Source organism: Cuculus canorus, chromosome 27 (genome assembly GCF_017976375.1).
Source record: "Cuculus canorus isolate bCucCan1 chromosome 27, bCucCan1.pri, whole genome shotgun sequence".
In the NCBI taxonomy this organism is placed as follows: Eukaryota; Metazoa; Chordata; class Aves; order Cuculiformes; family Cuculidae; genus Cuculus; species Cuculus canorus.
Genome location: NC_071427.1, coordinates 705,137 through 723,777, shown reverse-complemented (window position 1 = coordinate 723,777; position 18,641 = coordinate 705,137). Strand labels below are relative to the sequence as shown.

The window sequence follows — 18,641 nt, the reverse complement described above, 5'->3', positions numbered from 1 at the left end:
CAACCCAAAGTATTCCATGATTCTAAGATTCTATGACAGCGGGTCCCCGGGCTGGCGTGGCTCTGGTGATGGCTTTTTGGTGCCCCTCTGGCAATTGTGCCCATTCCTGGTGACACAGGAAGTGGTTACTATTACAGAAAGTGGAATATTTTCATTTTAGCTCAAGTAAAGCTTTGTCTAAGTCATTGTGTTCTTTGAAAGTTAAGCAGAACGTACTTCTGAGACCATGGTTTCTTTTCTGCGGTGTTTTTCCAGGCACTGTTCATTCTTTGGAGATGATAAGGTCTTGTGTCCCATGTGACCTGTGCTGAACAAATGTTTCTTTTTTGTGATCCCCTCTGCTTGGCATTTTCTTCCTATCTTGAGGCCGAGGGCAAGCAGAGAGCTGGAGCCAGCTCCAAGGCGTTTTGACTTACAACATAACAATGTTATAAACGGACAAGGCAAAATCTTTTATCCAATCAAACAAAAGTTTATTATAAAAAATTTATTCTGAGGTATTCAGTTTTTGCAAAGCAAGGAAGCAGCGCTGGGCGCTGGCTGAGGCTCGGTCACATCAGCCAGAGGCGTCCCTGGCAGTCCCAGCAGCATTGTAACACGGGCCAAAAGGGTCACGCATATATTTGCACCCACTCCAAGGTTCCACAGCTCTCTCCAGGCCATACGCTGCTTGGCTTAGATGGGTCCTGAATCTCAGTTTTTCCTAGTGTGTTTCCCTCAGACCCCACTCCTTGGGTTACGCTCTGGGGTTGTTACACACAATGCCTTGGGTGGTTTTACACCTCCCATAAATGGTATTATTCCTGTTGCAGAGAGCTAATCTACGCTCCTCGCAACTGGAATGGGTGTGGTATGGAGAGGAGGATGATGAAAAGAGGTCCGGTAGGACATCTGCTTCCACCCCCTTGACCTATGGGGTTGCAGCCCACAGGCAGGGTAGGAGATCTCTTCTCGTTGGCAAGCATAGGAGTCAATCCGGTCCTGCCCTCTACTCTATGGCCTCTTTGATTTCTTTTGGCAACTCTGGGTGATACGTTCCCAATCCTTTTCCCAGGCGTCCCAAATTTCAGGGATAAGTCTGAGTTTACTGCACTCCAATTTAATGATGTTCGCCTCCCGGGGAGCTCTCTCCCAATTATAATACCGGGGGATCTCAGGGAAACACTTAATACTCTCAGCCCTCCTTCGTCCGGCAATACAATACCATCTAGATTTACACTTTATACACTCACACAACACACAGGCAGATGCCCCCCTCGGTCCCGCAGTCACTGCAATGTTCCACATGGTAAACACGAAATAACACCGACCCACGCATCGACAACCCACTGATCCCAGTCCAACGCCACCACCCTCTGAGCTGGGGTTCCATACACCCCTCCCAGGTCTACCTTTCGCCCCCTTCCCTCCTTTCCAAATTTCCCCCCTCCCTTAGAGATCCCCACGGTTCCAATCCAAACCACCGCAGCAGCGCTCTTTCACTCGCTCTTGCCAGTCCATCTTTGTCATCTGAACCTCAGGGGATGGGGGTCCTCTCCACTCTGGATTCGGGAAGCGCGGCTCCATCCCTTTTCTCGCGTTCGAACTGCCGATTCGGGGCTCAAGAGTACCTGGAGAGGCCCTTCCCAGTCCGGGGTTAATGCTTCCCGAGTCTCGGTAAGTTCAGGCGGGTCTGGCCCGGGCAGTCCCGCGGGCAGAGGCACACGGGGTCGTGGGGGAGGGGGCAGCCTCAGTCACTGTTCTCAACCCTTCCTAAGTCTCTCTGACCTTCCTTTTCCTTGAGCTGAGAAATGAGCATTAACAACCCCTGGAAGTAAGAACTGAGGAGAAACTTCTGCCGCCTTTCTGAGGGGTGATTTCACAGCACCAGGGAAGGGCCTGTGCTCCTGCCAGAGCCAAAGGAGCCCCACAGTCCAAGACTTATCTCCAAGGGGAGCATCAGTAGGCACCGGGTGCTGTGCTGACAAAGGGACTCCGTGATCTTGAGGTCTTTTCCAGCCTTAATGATTCTACAACTCTACAGTTCTACGATACTCTCGTCATTCCAGTGTAACAACCCAGATTTGAGAGCTGATCTCCCGTTCAGTCGGACTCTGTGGTGACCAGCAGGGAGCCTGGGCCGCTCCCATCTTGTCACCTCATGGTAAAGATCCCTGTTACAAGAACAGGAAAACACGTGGTTACGGACAAACTTTTCCTTTGGGCAAACCCTGGTCTGACCCCGGTGTGTGCAAAGCAGAGAACAACCCCCAGCAGGAGATAAGCATCTCAGGGAGCTCAGCGTCCTCGGCTGCAGAGGGAGGACAGAGAGCAGCACAGCACTACCAACAGAAGGCAGTGGCTTCTCAGACTGGGCTGAGCAACTGGCGAGCAAGAGCCTTCACACCCGACTGCGAGGAAGGAAGGGAAGGGGAGAGATCTGCTGCTCCAGGGCAGACTGAAACCCCAAGCACGGGACTGACCAGCAGCAGAACCGCTGGGAAAAGTTACCCCTGGAGGGGAAAGCTCTGGAGGCCAGAGCTGTGGGGCAAGAGGGATTTCCCCCCTGTGCACACAGAGTGTATGTGGTGCGAGAAACTCATCCTTGAGGGAAATGAGCCTGCGTGGCTCTTGCCAGGCATCAGCTGCTCCCTGGATCCTTTCTCAAGGCTCCAGATGTCAGATCTGCTTTTTGCTTTGGAGAGGCCCCACGCAGCCACAGAACCCACAGCTCCCAGGACGCTCAGGAGCGCTGGAGAGGAGAGCGCACAAGCAGAGAAGCACTCAGTGCGCCGGGTCTGGAGCCCAGGACCGGGCGCTGCCACTCCCCAGCATCAGCCAACAGCGAGAGATCAGCAGCTTCCCTCAACGACAAGGGACAGAGGGAGGAGCGAGTTAGTGCCAGATCGCATGGAATGGCCTTTCCAAGGACACGCGGCGTCCAAGGCAGAGGAAAGAATGAGCTGCGGGTAAGGCCTCCCCCAGCACTCCCTACACGGCAAAATCAGCCTCTGACACAGCTCTGTAATGAACTCCATCAGGACCCTCAATTTAGAGCCCAAGCCGGGACCGACCCCACGAGCAGTGCTCCCAGGCTCACCTGCAACCATCCAGATCCACGTGCAGCCTTGACTCCTCGAAGGCGCAGAGCCCCCGGGCACAGGCGTGGCTGAGGCCCTGGCAGGAAAGAGCAACAATTCCATCAGGCTCCCAACTCACCTCGTGGGCAGCGTTCAAAGCAGTCTCCAACCCCAACCTGGCCGAGTTCCCAGTTCACCTCAAGAGTGCCAAGAGGCCTCTCTCAGTCGATGCTAAACCTTATCAGTGCGCCCTGGCAGCCAAGAGGGCAACCGTGCCCTGCGCTGGAGAAGAGGAGACTGAGGGGAGACTTCATAGCGGTTCTCTGCTTCCTCACAGGGCAGGAGGAGGAGCAGGCGCTGAGCTCTTCTCTCTGGTGAACAACAAGAGGACAGGAAGGAATGGCAGGAAGATGCCAGGGGAGGGTTACGTCGGACATTAGGAACAACTGCTTCACCCAGCGGGTGGTGGAGCCCTGGAAGAGCTCCCAGGGAAGCAGTCACGGCCCCAAGCCTGACAATATTCCAGAAGCCTTTGGCCAACGCCCTCAGACACATGGTGTGAATGTTGGGGTGTCCTGTGCAGGGACAGGAGCTGGACTCGATGACCCTTGTGGGTCCCTTCGAACTCAGGACACGCTATGATTCTATGATCTGCTGTTACTGTGATTAACCACATTGGAGGAAAAGTGTCCAACTGGAAACGCATCATAGGGAAAGCTGGGAAATTCCTCAGCTGTAGCTGCAGCATCCTAACCTCTCCTCGGTGCACTGGGAAATGGCAGGAAATTCCAGCAAATAGCAGGAAACTCTGAAGTGTGGTTTCTGAAATCTAGAACTGCAGCTCAAGGGGATATTATGAACACTTCAAGCCTAGACTGCTGAAAGTAAAAGAGGAGCTTATGCCCTCCTACAAATTGAGATTGTCCTATATCTGCCAGGTACATCCAGGTATTCCAGCAGCAGGCACGTGACAGACAAGCATGGGAGAAGGTGCTATGAATACCAGAGGCCAGAAAGTCCCATGCACGATGAAGTTGTTTCTAAGCTAATTTTCTTTTGAGGAAAGAAACTGAGATAAAGATAAAAATCTAAGGAAAAAGTCAACTCAGTAATTGCAACCAAACTGCAGCTCATCTCCCCACCTCGCAGCTGAGCTGGTGCAGGCATAGATTGCAAATAGTCTCTGACACCTGCAGCAACCACCCTCCCCTCCACAACCCTCACAGAAAACTCCAGGGTAAGGGAAGCTGCAACAGCACTTTCAAGGACCTCAGCCAGCCAAGAGGGCTGTGCCAAAGGAAGCTCCAGAGCACCTGGGAGCAGAGCGGCAGACACAAGCAGTCCTGGGGATGCAGACCCACCCTTGACAGGTACCAGTGCCTGCTGCTCCACCCTGCCTGCATGGCCCAGAAGGGCTTCCCCACATGCTCCCCTTCACCTTGCCCTTTCCCCAGGGGTCAGGGGGCCTCAGAAGGACAGACAGAGGCTCCAGCGTCACTGGCTGTGGGAAGGAGGCAGCCAGAATTGCGTGTTCTGGAAGAAAGCACTTCTAAGGCACTTCCCGAAGGAGCCCTGGGGAGGAAGTTTAAGGTGGGGCTGACCCCAAGGTGTTTCCCCTGCCTGAAGCGAGCTGTGAGCGCCGTTGCCTCAAAAGGATTTAGTGAGGTTTATCTCCCTGAGAACGGCCGGGCTCTGCCGCTGCCCCCCCTGCCCGCCAGCCACCTGCAGCCCCACACCTGCGCCTGCGATGGGCAGCACAGCCCCGCTCCGTAGCAGGGTGACCGGGGTGCCCTCAGGGCTCGGCTCCTCGGGGGTCACCCGAGTGTCCCCGGGGCTCAGCTCTGCTGGGGTCGCCGTCCCACAGCCGCGCTCGTCCTCGCCACCCGTGCAGTCGGGATGCCCATCGCAGAGCCACTCCCGGTGGAAGCAGGGAGCGCCGGGCTCCCACTGGAACTGGTCCGGGCGGCAGCGGGACAGGGTCACTGCGGGCAGAGAGGGGAGAGGGGGATGAGGGAAGAGAAAGGGAATGACGGGGGAGAGGGGGACGAGAAAGGGAGGCGAGGGGCGAGAAACGGGGGCAAAGGGTGAGAAAGGGAATTACAGGGGAGAAGGGGGAACGAGAAAGGTGTAAGGGTCGGTCAAAGGATCGATTTCTGTCTCAACATTTCTCATCAGATATTAAGCCTCAGAACGTGACCGCATGAATCACAGGTGCCGGCCTTACGAAAGGGGTGCGGGGCGTTTGTTCTGTCCCAGCTTGGGAATGCTTTGTACCGCCGAGGCTGGTGCATAGCGAATATTTGGTACCTGTCTCCAAGCCTCCCTACTACCCGCAGCCACCTCCTTACCTGCCCACAATTGTGAAGCGAGACAGGAAAATTAATGACGGGACTGACCACAGACCCACACTCCAAGGGAGCAGCAGACGAGGGGCAGAAAAGAGGACGAGGGGGAGAAAAGGGGACGAAAGAGAACACGAGGGGGTGTGAGGGAGAATGAGAGTGGGATGAAGAGGCTGATGGGGGAAGAGTGGAATGAAGGGTGGACGGGGACGAGAGAGCGCACAGGGAACGGGGGAAATGAGGGAGATGCCGGGGGATGGGAGGGACGAGGGGGAGCTGAGGGATGGGGACAGGGAGGAGGGAGGGGGGCGCAGGGCTGGGGGGAGGGGGACCCCGCGGGGCGTGTGAGGGCGCAGCCAATCGGGGCTCGGGGCGCGCAGGGGCAGCCAAAGGGCGCCCAGGGCAGCCGGCAGCCGCGCTCCCCGCTTCCCGGTGTCGGGCGGCGGGGCTGGGGGCAGCGGCAGCGCCTCGGGCCGCGGCAGCAGCAGCGGCAGCGCCATCACCGCCCCCCTCCCATGGCCCCGCCCCTCCCCGAGCGCACTGCGCGGCCTCGTCCAATGGGCAGCGCGGGCCGGGGGGGCGTCTGGGACCCCTGCTCGGGTTCGGGGCGAGCAGGTGTGGCCCAGGGAGGGCCGGGGCGAGCAGGGACGGGCGTTCCATCGCAGCGCAGGGGCGGGGCAGGAGGGGTTCGGTTGCTGAGCCCTCTTCCTTGGAAGCCGGATGAGCTCAGGAGGCAGCAGCCGGCCTGCAGTGCCGGGGGGGAGTCCCTGAGACACCGATGGGGGGTGTGCTGACAGGGTCTGGGGGTCAGGGGGGATGGAGAGCTGCCTGGAGGTGAGAGAATCAGAGAATCGGTGAGCTTGGAAAAGCGCTCTGAGTTCATCCAGTCCAAGCATCAGCCCAACCCCACCGTGCTGACTAAACCGTGTCCCGCAGCACCGCATCTACACGCTTTTTGAACCACTCCAGGGGTGGGGACTCCACCACTGCCCTGGGCAGCCTCTGCCAGGGCTTCACCACTCTTTCAGAAAAGAATTTGTTCTTAATATGCAATCTAACCTTCCCCTGGCACAACTTGAGGCCGTTTCTTCTCATCCCATCACTTGTTAGTGGGAGAAGAGACCAACACCCACCTCACCACAACCTCCTTCCAGGCAGTTGTAGACAGCGATGAGGTCTCTCCTCAGCCTCCTCTTCTCCAGGATAAACAGTCCCAGCTCCCTCAGCTGCTCCTCACAGGACTTGTTCTCCAGCCCCTTCCTCAGCTCCGTTCCCCGTCTCTGGACGTGCTCCGAGCCCCTCAATGTCCTTCTTGTAGTGAGGGCCCCAGAGCTGAACCCGGGATTCGAGGCAGGATCTCAGCAGCGCTGAGTAACAGGGGGACAGTCACTTTCCGACACCCTTCCCGTTCCCCACAGACACGGCCCTGCTCTGTGCCCCACTGCCACCGGCACGGGAACACAGGGCAGAGCCAAGCGCGGCACACGGAGATCCCCAGCTCCTCTGCCAAGGACCAGGCACCTCATCCCCAAACCAAGATGCAGACAGGCTCGGATTGTTTGGGGGTGGCAGAGGGATGAGGGGTGGGGATGGGTGTTTGTCTCAAGTGTTCCTGTTGTTTGGGGAATTGCTGTTGTTTGTGGGGAGTGGGTGGGGGCTGGGTGTTGGGGAGGGAGTATTTTTAGAGACCTTTGTGTTCTTGTCATTTCATTAAAATCCATTGTTTCTCCAGAGCCTTTCTGTGTCTGCATGGGGTGGGCAGGGAGTGCAGGGGCACCAGGACACAGCTCCCCAGAGGGCCAAAAGCATCGCCCGGCCCCACATGGCATCCCCCAAGCCCCGAAGGGCACGGAGCCGCCCCCAGGGCTCAGCCAGCAGCAGCCGGGCAGGCAATCCTGGGGGGGACGGGGACTCCCCTGGCCCCTGCCCCAGGCCGAGCAGCCCTTTGCCAGGGGAGCCAGGACAGACGCGGCCCTGCAGGACTCACGGACACGGCCCCACGCCCAAAGCACCGCTGACCCCTCCACCCTGGCCATCCATCCTCCCTCCCCGGGCTCTGGCAGGGGGCTCTGGCTGCTCCCCACCACCCCACCGCGGCCCCACGGCAGCCCCTCAGGCAGCTCCTCCAGGCTGCCCCACGGCAGGAGGGCACAGGCCTCAGGGAACGACGGGGGCACCACAGCAGAGGCCTCCCCCCAGCCCAGGCAGATGACAGCGCAGATCTGCCCTCGCCCGCTTCTGGCCCTGCTCTCCATGCCACTGTTCCCACCAACGTCCAAGTGCCCTTTTCCCTGCAATCCCTTTGCAATTCCATCCCTACAAGAACACCACCAGTGGAGTCACCGCCCACCACATCTCCTCCACCGTCTCGCAGGCCATCCTCTACGCTTGCTCCAGTGGGCACCTGTGCCGCGGGCACAGCTCGCCGTGGGCCACCTCGCACCTCTTGGTGCCCAAGACCTGCACCTCCCCATCCGTGCCAGCTCCATGACGCTGCACAGGGTGACGTTCTTGTCCAGCTCCGGGCGCTGCGTGAAGCCCCTGCGGCACTGGGGGCAGCTGTAGCCCCTCTCAGCCCCGGTCGGCACCAGCTGCTCCTTGTGCCAGTGGCCGCTGATGCAGCGCTTGCAGAAGTTGTGCCCCCATGGCAAGGTCACGGGCACCCTGAACACCTCCAGGCAGACGGAGCACGTCAGCTTCTCCTCCAGCTTCTGTAAGGCAGGCGATGCCATCCTGCCCGTGCCGGGGATCGGGGTGATGAAGAAAAGAAGCCACGGAAAGAAGCAGGGGAAATAGAAGCTCAGCTGTGCAGAGGAGGAGGAGATGGTGACAGCTAAGATCAGAGGCGGGTCAGGGCTTGGAGCCCGCATGCACTCAAAGGGATGGCCAGTGGGTGCCTTCTTGCCGGTAGCACAGGGATACGCGCCCGAGGTGGGCGAGGTTCAGAGCAATGAGTGTTTCCATGCATGCATTTACACAGGCACAAGGTATAATCCGATTTCACTCCCTTTAGGCCCATCGAGGGAACTTCCTGGCACCGTGACCCCCGGTTTTCTGTTTTTCTGATGAAGGCTGGGTTAACTACTTATTGAGGGAAGGAATAGATTGTGGCTCTGAACTGGAGAAAAAACAGTTAATCCTCTTTAATTGGTTCTTACTCGCATAGGAGCAAATTACTTGAAGTCAGTTTTTGGAAGTTCCTCTTAATGCTGTCCCTGAAATCTCATTCCCAGTGTTTGGACACAACACAATGCATACCAATAAAAACTACTGCAGCTATTTTTACTTTTTAATTGAAATGAAAACACAATTCTCAAATTTTCAAATCTATTTTAAAATGGAGTATATATTACTTAAAGAGTGTTTCGCCAGAAGACCGAGAAATGATTATTTGAGTCTGTCCATCTGGAGTTTTCCCTTTGATTGCAAAGGAAGTTCAGTTAATTCCTTAATACATAATATTTTCTTTCCTAGAACATCTGCAATTGAGTCATGTAATCTACTCTCCCAGTAATCGAGGGTTGTTTCCCTACAGCAAATGCAGTAGTTAGCTTAAAGTATCGCAAAAATTTTTCACCTGTTCTGAAATGCTCCTCAGGACTGTTTTCAAGCTTTACACATCACATCACATTGATTTTATCATTTTATTGAGTAACTTTGTGAAAAGAAAAAATCAACCTTCCCGAGTTCCCTGAGGTTTAACTCACATTCGTTATAAACGTATTCTGTTTGCAATCCTGCTATTCACAAGAGAGTTATAATTTCTTTATATGTGTTCCATTACTTAATGGAATAAAACTTGGATTTAACTGATCCTAACTACCTGTATTTCTTCTTTACAAATCAGTATCAGATTGGCTTCTCATAGGTGTCTCCTCTTCAACGATTTTCCAAAAATAGACACACTGGGGACCAGCGCACGCTGGGGTTGTGCTCTTCAGCAGGGCAACCCCCATCAGTTGTGTTGCACTGTTGAAGGCTCTTCTGCCTCAGGGAACCTCTGCAGACTGAATATTTGGGGCAAACGCAGCCACAGGGTGGGCATTTTTCTGACCCACACATCACCTCCGAGAAAGGCTTTCTCTCCCTGTTCTGATGGACATAGCAGAAATTGTGTTGTGAAGTTCATGACAACATTAAAATCAGACCTTGGAAAGTAACAGAACAGGCATAAGATTTCTGGGAAAATTGATCCATAGCCATGGAAGTGGGATATAGATTCTGTCCCAGCCTTTGCCTCGCTGCCCGTGATTGATGGAGATCACTGGAGATCACCTGTTGTGCCCAGCCCTGGCCAAGCATGCTCGCTTTCTAAACCTCCAACACAAGTCTCAGACCTGGATTTGTGGCATTTTCGGTGTCAATGGACGAGAGGAAACGGCCTTGAGCTGCACCACGGGAGGTTTGGGTTGGACATGAGGGAAAATGCCTTTGTGTGAGAGCAGTGAAGCCCTGGCAGAGGCTCCAGGGCAGTGGGGGATTCTCCACCCCTGGGGGTTCCAGACCGAGCGTAGTTGACACTTTGGGATGTTCCGTGCACGGGGCTGGGTTGGGGAAACCCAGAGGCTTTTCCAGCCTTAATGTTTCTGTGATTGGGTGTCTGAGGGGCCAATCCATGGACTTTCTCAGTGTTTGATGAGCCAAGACCATGAGCCTCTGATGTGTTCGGAGCTCTGTGAGAACGGGCTTGGCCAGGAGACCAGCGGTGGCAAGAGCTGTGGGACTGGTGCGCAGGAAACATCAGTAGGAAACGGGTTCCCTTTTTATTGATAATGGTGGTGGAGTTGGGTATCAGTGAGCAAAGGAGGAGGACAGAGGTGACCATGCAGTAAAAGTCCCTCTTCAGGCTTGGGATGTTCAGCCAGATATGGAAATGGCTGGGGTGTGGGACTCATCTGGGATGATCTCCCTGGGGCAGATTTCTCACAGTCTCCAGGGAACATAGCACAGACCGGGTCCATCTCTTTCGCCCCGTTGGTCCTTCCTTCCTTCACCATCACACCTGGCTCTGCACCGTGAGCACCTGCTGGGTGCCCTCACCCTGCACGCTCACAGCTCAGCTCCACACCGGTGTTTTCCTCTCCTGGGCTCTTTCCAGCCCAGCCTCTCCCCACCTCCTGTCCTCTCCAACAGCCCAGAGCAATCAAGCAGCCCAGTCTGGGCTGGCCCCATGGCACTGCCCATCAAATGGGGCTGCAAAGCTCTGGCCATCCAACCACAGCCACAGCCCCTCCGAAGGGCACAGCAGCTCCCGAGAGGCAGAGAGGGGTCTCACCGTGCCCATCACCCCCCGGCGGTGCACACACATCCTGCGTGTGCTGGAGAAGGTACAGTCACAGCAGCACAGCACAATTCTACTGATCACAGCAATGCAAGAAGTTACAGTTATAGAGTGCACAGAGCAACGTGATACGGATCATCCATGGGGCACTGATTTTGTTTCAGCCCTGCTGATCGGGGCCTGTCACTTTGGATGCCGGTATCCAAGCTGGACACGAGGACCCCTTATCCTGTCAGTGATGCAGAGAAGGGAGGGGGACATAGCTGGCTGGCACTCTGCAAGGCAGTGCATTTTCACCATCCCAGGCTCTGCCCCCTGCTGCCAGGGACAGCCTCTGCTGGCTCCTTGTCCCACTGCCGTTATGGGGGACCGAACGCAATGACTGTGTCTTCTCTCACCGCCCTCACAGAAATCATAGTACTCAAAGGCCTCAGAAATGGCTTCAGGAACCTCTGCCCAGGTTATCCTATCCCGCCACCACAGCCAGACTCTGGCTGTCCACTCCGCCTGAGGTTTGCAGTAGCATTTTTATTTCCAGCAGATCCATTTCAAGTACAGGCTGGTCGCTACCACTTAGAGGAGTCCTGCCTAGGCTCTGATGTGCCACATTTTCTTCAGTTCTGCAGAGGCTGATGGGACTCTTGACTCCTCCAGGCAGAAGCAGCTCCTGGCACCTTCTCACACAGTTCAGGAGGTGCATCCTGTCCCCTGCTGCTGGCTGGGGAGAAGAAGGCAGTGCAGGAGGGCACAACACCACCTCTGCTCGAAGAGATGCATCCAAGGAACCAGAGGTGCTCTGGCTTCCAGCCCTTCCTTCTGCTCTTCCCAACCTGCTGGATGGCTAGCAGGGCAGTGTGGCTGCAAGAGAAAGGACAAAGTTGGTCTCGGGACCTGAGAGCCATCCTGTCCCAGCCCTGCCCTGTCCCTGGCCAGGGGAAACGCGAGGCTGCTGTATCTCGCCCCATCCTGGCTCAGGGCCAGGATCTTGACTGAGTGTTGACTTTCTGCCCTGAAACTGCACCAGAACATAGCAGGAACTCCCCACACTTACAGCTGCACAGAGATCTTCACAGGCACATACACCTGCTTCCTCCTTGAGACCCTGCCTTTGCTCCACCTCAGTCCTGGGGAGGTATGACAAACTCCACCTGGCAGGCCACACGTGTCCATAGAGCAGTGTCTGAGGCGCGGTCGGCTTTGGGCGCAGGTGGACTTCCCTTGTGCATGCGCTCCTCCTGGCGGCGGTGGTTGACTTGGGGTCCTACCCTTCAGCAGGGACTTCCCCACAATTTGCAGTGCCACACTGAAAATACAGAGCAAGCAGAGTTTGAGCTCTGTCAGATACACCAACATCTCCTCAGCAAGCACAGCTTGTGAGTTGTGCACCTGCCCCTGCAGCAGAAGGGGGTTGTGCAGTGTAACTGTGTCACTTGCTCCTTGCCTTCTCCCACACAGAGAGAGGAGCTCGGGATGCTCAGGACTGGGCCTGATTTTCATCATTTGACATGAACATCTCCTGCGGAGCTCCCCACTGACAAGGACTATCTGGTGGTCACCCTGGAGGGCCTGGGGCTGCAGGGAGCTTTATCGCTGGGGCACAGAGTGAAAAGAGACAGGGATGTGGGAGAAAAGCTATTGCCTGCAGGAAAAACTCCATCTCCTCCTGCCCAGTAGAGTATTGTGATACCCAAAAACCAGAGACGACTTCACTTCAATTTAAAGAGGGAGAGAAGATCCTCCAGTCCTGAAACAGGACAGCCCACATGAGAGTGTGAAAAAAACCCAAAGCACATTTGTCCTTACGTGAGAAAATGCCCAGCCTAGGGAACATGTCCAGAGAGCCAAAACAGTCAACATGCCCATGAAAAAAATCCCCTGCTCCCCCAGGACAAAAGGACAGCATCTATACATTTCTACAAGAATCTCACCTGTCTGCTGGCTTATATACACCCTTCCACAAAGTCCATTTCAAATTGATTAGATATCTTGGGCCAAAACCTCCCTTGATTAATGAAGATTTTCTCAGAAAGACACCCTGCAAGGGAAAAGTTGCTCTTCAGCGTAAGGGTGGACTGGAGCCATTTTTCCAGGCTCTAATGGACATAGCAGAAATTGGCAAGCCTCTGTCAGGACCCATGCATTACTTTGTCTTCTTTCTCCCTCCCCTTACCTCTGCCTTGTTCATCAGGCTTTCCTGGAGACATCTCAGGAGGCCTCGGTGTCAGAGGAGGCACCTGACTGGGCTACTGCGAGCATCCAGGTACCAGGAGGAAGAGGAGGAAACCCCCACCTTGTTCAGTGCAATCTGCTGCAGCATGTACTCAGACACAGTGTCCCAAACTCTTATGACTTCTGAAAAGCAAAAGAAAGACATTTTCCGCTGCCAGAGATTTCGTACATTTCTTCTCAGTCACACATCCCTCATGTTGCTCATCCGATTTTGTGCTAACAACCATTATGCCACACGCCTTTTTCCATTCCTCATCCCCTCTTAAAATAAAAAACAATTCTACATATGGTACTTCATCCCATTTGCCCTTGCTCTTACAAAATAACATCAATTGTAGGAGGGTATTATAATCTAAAGTTCCATTTTCTGGCCAACACACTTGATCCTCTAAATTATACTGTGTCCACCATACATTGCAATACTCAACCAATTTCTTTTTTTGCATGTCTTGCCCAAACCACCCCTCTTTCCAATGCATCAAAATACACCCTAACAGTGATGACCTGGGTATCGGTGGCATTTTATAACAGTCCAGACCAACACCAGACAACAAAAACCAAACAAAATTCCACGTAACGAATAATATAGATTACCGAAAATACAAAACCAGAACACAGTTGCCGAACCTGTGGAACGAATAATACAGATTACAAATAATGCAGATTACCGAAAACACAAAACCAGACCACTGATGCCGAACCTGCAGAGTTCGCTACTGTCTTACGGACGGCACCTAGGCTTCCCTCTGGAGCTCCATAGCCCAACCAAGAGTAGCTTTTGCCGCATCTAACAGGCAGGCTTTTACCAGACCAGAAAAGATGGTACCATTCCCGATAAGGCACAAGACCAGAAAAAAAGATGGTACCATTCCCCATAAGGCACAAGACCAGAATTCCCAATAAAGCACCGTGTCTGGAAAACGGCAAAAGAGGACCAAAGTGAGGTGGGCAACAGCTCCACAGGCCGAAGGAGCTCCCACCCCACCAGCGATCCTGTGCTCTGGGCATGTCTTGTTCAATCTCCTGGACAAAACTCAAAGCACTCCACAAACAGTGGTGTCACATACAAAGCAATGGTTTCTTCCAAGCAGAATTAGCACAAAAAGATCATGGCCATTGAGTAGGAGCCTTCTGCTGGAAGAGGGGTCCAGATTCCATGTGATGTGGAGGGTGACAGCTGCTGCAGCTGCGTCATGCTCAGGCTGTCAAAGACTGCACAACATCCTTGACAGTCAGCCTGGCCATCTCACCCTGTGCCCTGACAACTGCTTGGGGGACATTTTGGCTTTCAGTGGCACTGATCTAATGCAGATCTTGGATTTGGACAAGGTGAAAGTGTTCGCTTGCTCGCAGCCCAAGGCCGCTGCAATGGGAAGCCAAGGCTCCATGCTGCTGCCTTACCAGGAATGTCTCTGTTGGCATGGCTGATCCTCTGAGCCTGCATAACTCCCTCCAACAGATGAAATTTTGGTGCAAGCACATCCCCGTTCAATTTACTGTAGTGCTGTCTCAGCACGTAGAAAACACCAAGGCCATCTATTGCCACACACCGAAACCAGCAGAGAACGGAGGAGCAGAAGATGACATTTAGATGCACTAACAAATGAAGGACTCACTCCTAAGATATGTAGCAGGCAAAAGACAACCAAACACCTCAGAGCTATGTCAGGTCCAGGGGACGTTGGGCAATTGAGCAGGCCCCGAGAAGGGTCCCAGGCTGCTGGCTGAGCCTCTGCCCTCCAGCAGCAAGGGCTACAAGTGGCCAGAAAAGCTCCAAGTCTCTCTTCTCCTACAGACAAATTCCCTTTGTTGCACTCCTTGTCAAAGCAGCAGCTCTGTCCCACCTTTGTGCCCTGCTGAGCCATTTCCTCTGCTTTCCCAGGAGAGGTTGGACCCTTGCACTTTATGGTGGGGGGCTGCCTGCCAGCCGATTGTGGAAACCATTGCCAGGCACGTGAAGGACTAGAAAGTCATCAGGAGTTGTCAATATGGCTTCACCAATCTGATAATGGTCAGGAACCAATGGAGAACCCCAGAGTCAATTCTGGACATGTAGAGGTCGGCATGGGTCCAATCCTGTTCAATGTGACCATTCTTTCTCCAAGACACTGCAAATGGGATCCCAGGCAGAGAGGGGTGTTGAACTTGAGCCAAGACAGCTCTTCTCCAGGCCCCCTCTGTAGTCAAGTCCAGCAAATGCAAGCAAGGAGCTCCACAGAAAGCTGGCACTGGGGAAGGCTCTGCCTTGCTCGAGGGCTGTGCCAATGACAGCAGTCCATGAGAAGCCAGCTCCAGAGTCAGAGAATCATGAAATGGTTTGGGTTGGAAAGGACCTTAAAAGATCATCCAGTTCCAATCCCCTGCCATGGGCAGGGACACCTCCCACTGGATTAAAGCCCCACCCAACCCGGCCTTGAACACCTCCAGGAATGGCACAGCCACAACTTCTCTGAGCAACCTGAGCCCAGGGCCTCTCCACCCTCCCAGGAAAACATTTCTCCCCAAGATCTCATTTCAATTTCCCCTCTTTCATCTAAAATCCATTCCCCATCATCCTCTCCCTGCACTCCCTGAACAAGAGCCCCTCCCCAGCTTTCCTGGAGCCCCTTTCTGTACTGGAAGCTGCTCTAAGGTCTTCCCAGAAGGGCCTCAGAAGGCTGGCAAGGACTTTCCAGACTGAGCTGGGGGGGCTGTCTGGGCTACTGCGAGCATCCAGGTACCAGGAGGAAGAGGAGGAAACCCCCACCTTGTTCAGTGCAATCTGCTGCAGCATGTACTCAGACACAGTGTCCCAAACTCTTATGACTTCTGAAAAGCAAAAGAAAGACAAGTCAGGCTCTGAGCCAGCGGGGTCACCACCCCTCAGCCCCATCCCAGCCGCAGAGCTGATGGACACAGCTGAAATCAAACCTACGGCAGGAGCACGATGTTCAGGGTCCGGGGCTGTAGAGCCCGGCTCTTGGCTGGCTGCTGCCTCTCAGTCTCGGTGTGAGCCCAGAGGCAGAGTGGGGCAGCGTAAGGGGTTTGAGCATGTGCACCCCACTGTCTTAACCACCCATCAGCTCCAGGGTGGGGAAAGACAAGATGCGCCAGTGGGGAAAATCAGAGGCTGCAGCTAGATGCCCAGCAGAGGATCTGTGCTCCACTGCTTAGAAGGAAAGCCTCTGATTTCCAACACAGGCATTGCAGAGGCTCCTAGAGACCCAAGGGAGGTGCACCATACCTCTGCCTTCCTCAGACAGCACCATTCCTTCCCTTCCCTTCCCTTCCCTTCCCTTCCCTTCCCTTCCCTTCCCTTCCCTTCCCTTCCCTTCCCTTCCCTTCCCTTCCCTTCCCTTCCCTTCCCTTCCCTTCCCTTCCCTTCCCTTCCCTTCCCTTCCCTTCCCTTCCCTTCCCTTCCCTTCCCTTCCCTTCCCTTCCCTTCCCTTCCCTTCCCTTCCCTTCCCTTCCCTTCCCTTCCCTTCCCTTCCCTTCCCTTCCCTTCCCTTCCCTTCCCTTCCCTTCCCTTCCCTTCCCTTCCCTTCCCTTCCCTTCCCTTCCCTTCCCTTCCCTTCCCTTCCCTTCCCTTCCCTTCCCTTCCCTTCCCTTCCCTTCCCTTCCCTTCCCCTTCTGATGCCCATCTCCAGGGTTGATCCTGTTCCTGGGGAACAGTCAGCATGGCCTTTGCCCCACCAGGAAGGCAGTGCTGTGCTCCTCAGGGGCTCTGACATCCCTGGGGCCTCCCTGACTGAGGCAAATTGGGGTTCCTGAGGCAGTCCACAATTTTGGAATCTGGTATCCTATGCAGTAACACAGCTGGAGGAGATCCTGAAGGATTCCCAGCACTGAATGTGCTCAGCCTGGCAGGTAAGGCCTGGGAGGCCTTACCTGCCAGGCTGAGCACATTCAGTGCTGGGAATCTGACGAAGGGATACTTCATCATTTTGGCTGTGATTCTGACTAGGAAATGTCTTCCCCTGTTCCTCCTCCACTGCCCTTTGGGGAAGTGTGGCAGGACTGGGCACAGGTGGACTAAGGAAAGCTCCTGTCATTGTGATGTCAGATGTCCTCCAGGTGGTGTCACCAGATGTCCTCCTGGTGGGCAACCACCATCACCCCTGACCTGCAGGGGACCAGCAGTTGGTGTCTCCTGGCATTGGAGAGGCCAACTCTGCCACATCTGCTCCCCAGAGCCCCAGTGCCAGTGGGGATTGTTTGATTGCTTTAATGCGGCCATCAAAAGCCCTTGGCATCCAAGCCAAATTCGAATCCTAAAAGCCTCCTCCTTCAGTGACCACCAGCCTGGGGAAGAAATGCTTTTGCCTTTTGGCACCACCCTGCATGTGACTTGTCCCTCAATCTGCCTTCCACTCCTTGCCACATGTTGCTCCCTGTGCCTTGAACCCCTCCAGTCTTTCCAAGCCCCCTCGCTCCCCTCCCTGTGAGCTCCCATCACTCACCAGCCCCACCCTGCACCCTCCTCCCAGCATGCTCAGATCTACCTCCCACCCCTCACCCGGGATCGCCCATGCCCTGCTGCATTCCTCTCCCTGGACACACAGCCCCGCGGGCAGAGCTTTCCTTGGTTTGACCCCTTATGGATGCTCTTCAGGGTCTGTTCTCATGTAGGGAAATGAGTTCCTCTCTGCTCAGTAGCAGGTTGAGCACTGGACACTTCCAAGCAGGGAGGTCTAACATGGAGCGTTGTAAGAGAGTGGACAGAGTACCTGTAAATGCTGACAAGCTTGTGGTTTTCCTTCGGTGCCACGATATTTCACAGTTTACGTGCTTAAAGCTTGCAGTTTAAGTCTTGCTGTGTGTTTTTCTGGCGGAAGAATACAGGCGGAGGAGATGTCACTATCCCGACTTCTCACAGCTCGACCAGGAAAACGCAGTGAGTGAGAACAGTCACAAAGGGGATGATTTGTGGTAATGGAATGCGTTATCTGCATAGAGCAGTGCACACCCCCAGTGTAACACAGATGGTGGCGGGAATGGTAAGAAGGGTGGTTTGTGTGGTCAGGAAAACAGATGATACCTGAAAAGCTCTCTCTAATGTGGCCTATTCGTCTGGGGCAAAGGACACTGAGGGGAGATCTCACACATCACCTCCGAGAAAGGTGTGAGCAGATGGGTGATAAAAGTTGGATTTAGGGGGAGTTTGTAATGGGACTTGGGGTAAAACAATCCTATTTTGAGGGAGTTTGAGTGGAAATGTGAGAATGTTTGAGGGGAAAGAAATGGTTTGGGGTGTTTGTGGAAGGGATTTGCGGTGAAAGTCATCTTTTTGGGGGTTAATTGTGAGGAGGGTTGAGGTGAGAGTTGCATTTTGGGGGAATTTGGGGTAAAAAAAATCCCATTTGGGGGACTTTGAAGGAAAATTTGAGAGGATTTGAGGTGACAGCCTTGGTTTGGGGGAACTTGGGGAAGGGATTTGGGGGTTTTCTGAGGAGAATTGTGGTAAAATTTGTGTTTTGGGGGATTTTATGAGGGGATTTGAGGTAAAAGAGCCATATTCCGGGGCAGTTTGAGTGGAAATGTGAGGAGATTTGTGGTGAAAGTCGTGATTTTGGAGAGTTTGGGGAGGACAATGAGGTGAAAGTTGCATTTTTTGTGAGTTTGAGAGGAGATTTGAGGTAAAAATCACCTTTTGGGGGCGCTACGGAGGGGATCTGGGGTAAAAATATGACATTTGGGAAGAGCTTGAGGGGAAATTGGAATAGGTTTGAGGTGAGAGTTGATGTTTGGGGG

General features: G+C 54.4%; 2 protein-coding genes across 2 annotated transcripts in view; both read right to left on the bottom strand.

The window, feature by feature from the left end:
- LOC128849293 (uncharacterized) overlaps nucleotides 1-18,641 on the bottom strand; it is a 60,889-nt gene that overhangs the window by 38,958 nt on the left and 3,290 nt on the right. The window contains exons 3-5 of the mRNA XM_054050564.1: nucleotides 17,618-17,715; nucleotides 16,779-17,013; nucleotides 15,658-15,719 (exon numbers count right to left, since the gene is read on the bottom strand). Coding sequence (XP_053906539.1) covers nucleotides 15,658-15,719; nucleotides 16,779-16,833 — 117 coding nt within the window. The 5' untranslated portion in view covers nucleotides 16,834-17,013; nucleotides 17,618-17,715. The remainder of the gene's footprint in view (nucleotides 1-15,657; nucleotides 15,720-16,778; nucleotides 17,014-17,617; nucleotides 17,716-18,641) is intronic.
- Nucleotides 8,403-13,238, bottom strand: LOC128849229 (uncharacterized). Its single transcript, XM_054049871.1, has 4 exons — nucleotides 12,853-13,238; nucleotides 12,611-12,717; nucleotides 11,734-11,985; nucleotides 8,403-11,540 (listed from the first exon to the last, which is right to left on the bottom strand). The coding sequence occupies exons 1-4, from the start codon at nucleotides 12,865-12,867 to the stop codon at nucleotides 11,297-11,299; spliced, it is 618 nt and encodes a 205-aa protein (XP_053905846.1). The 5' UTR covers nucleotides 12,868-13,238; the 3' UTR covers nucleotides 8,403-11,296.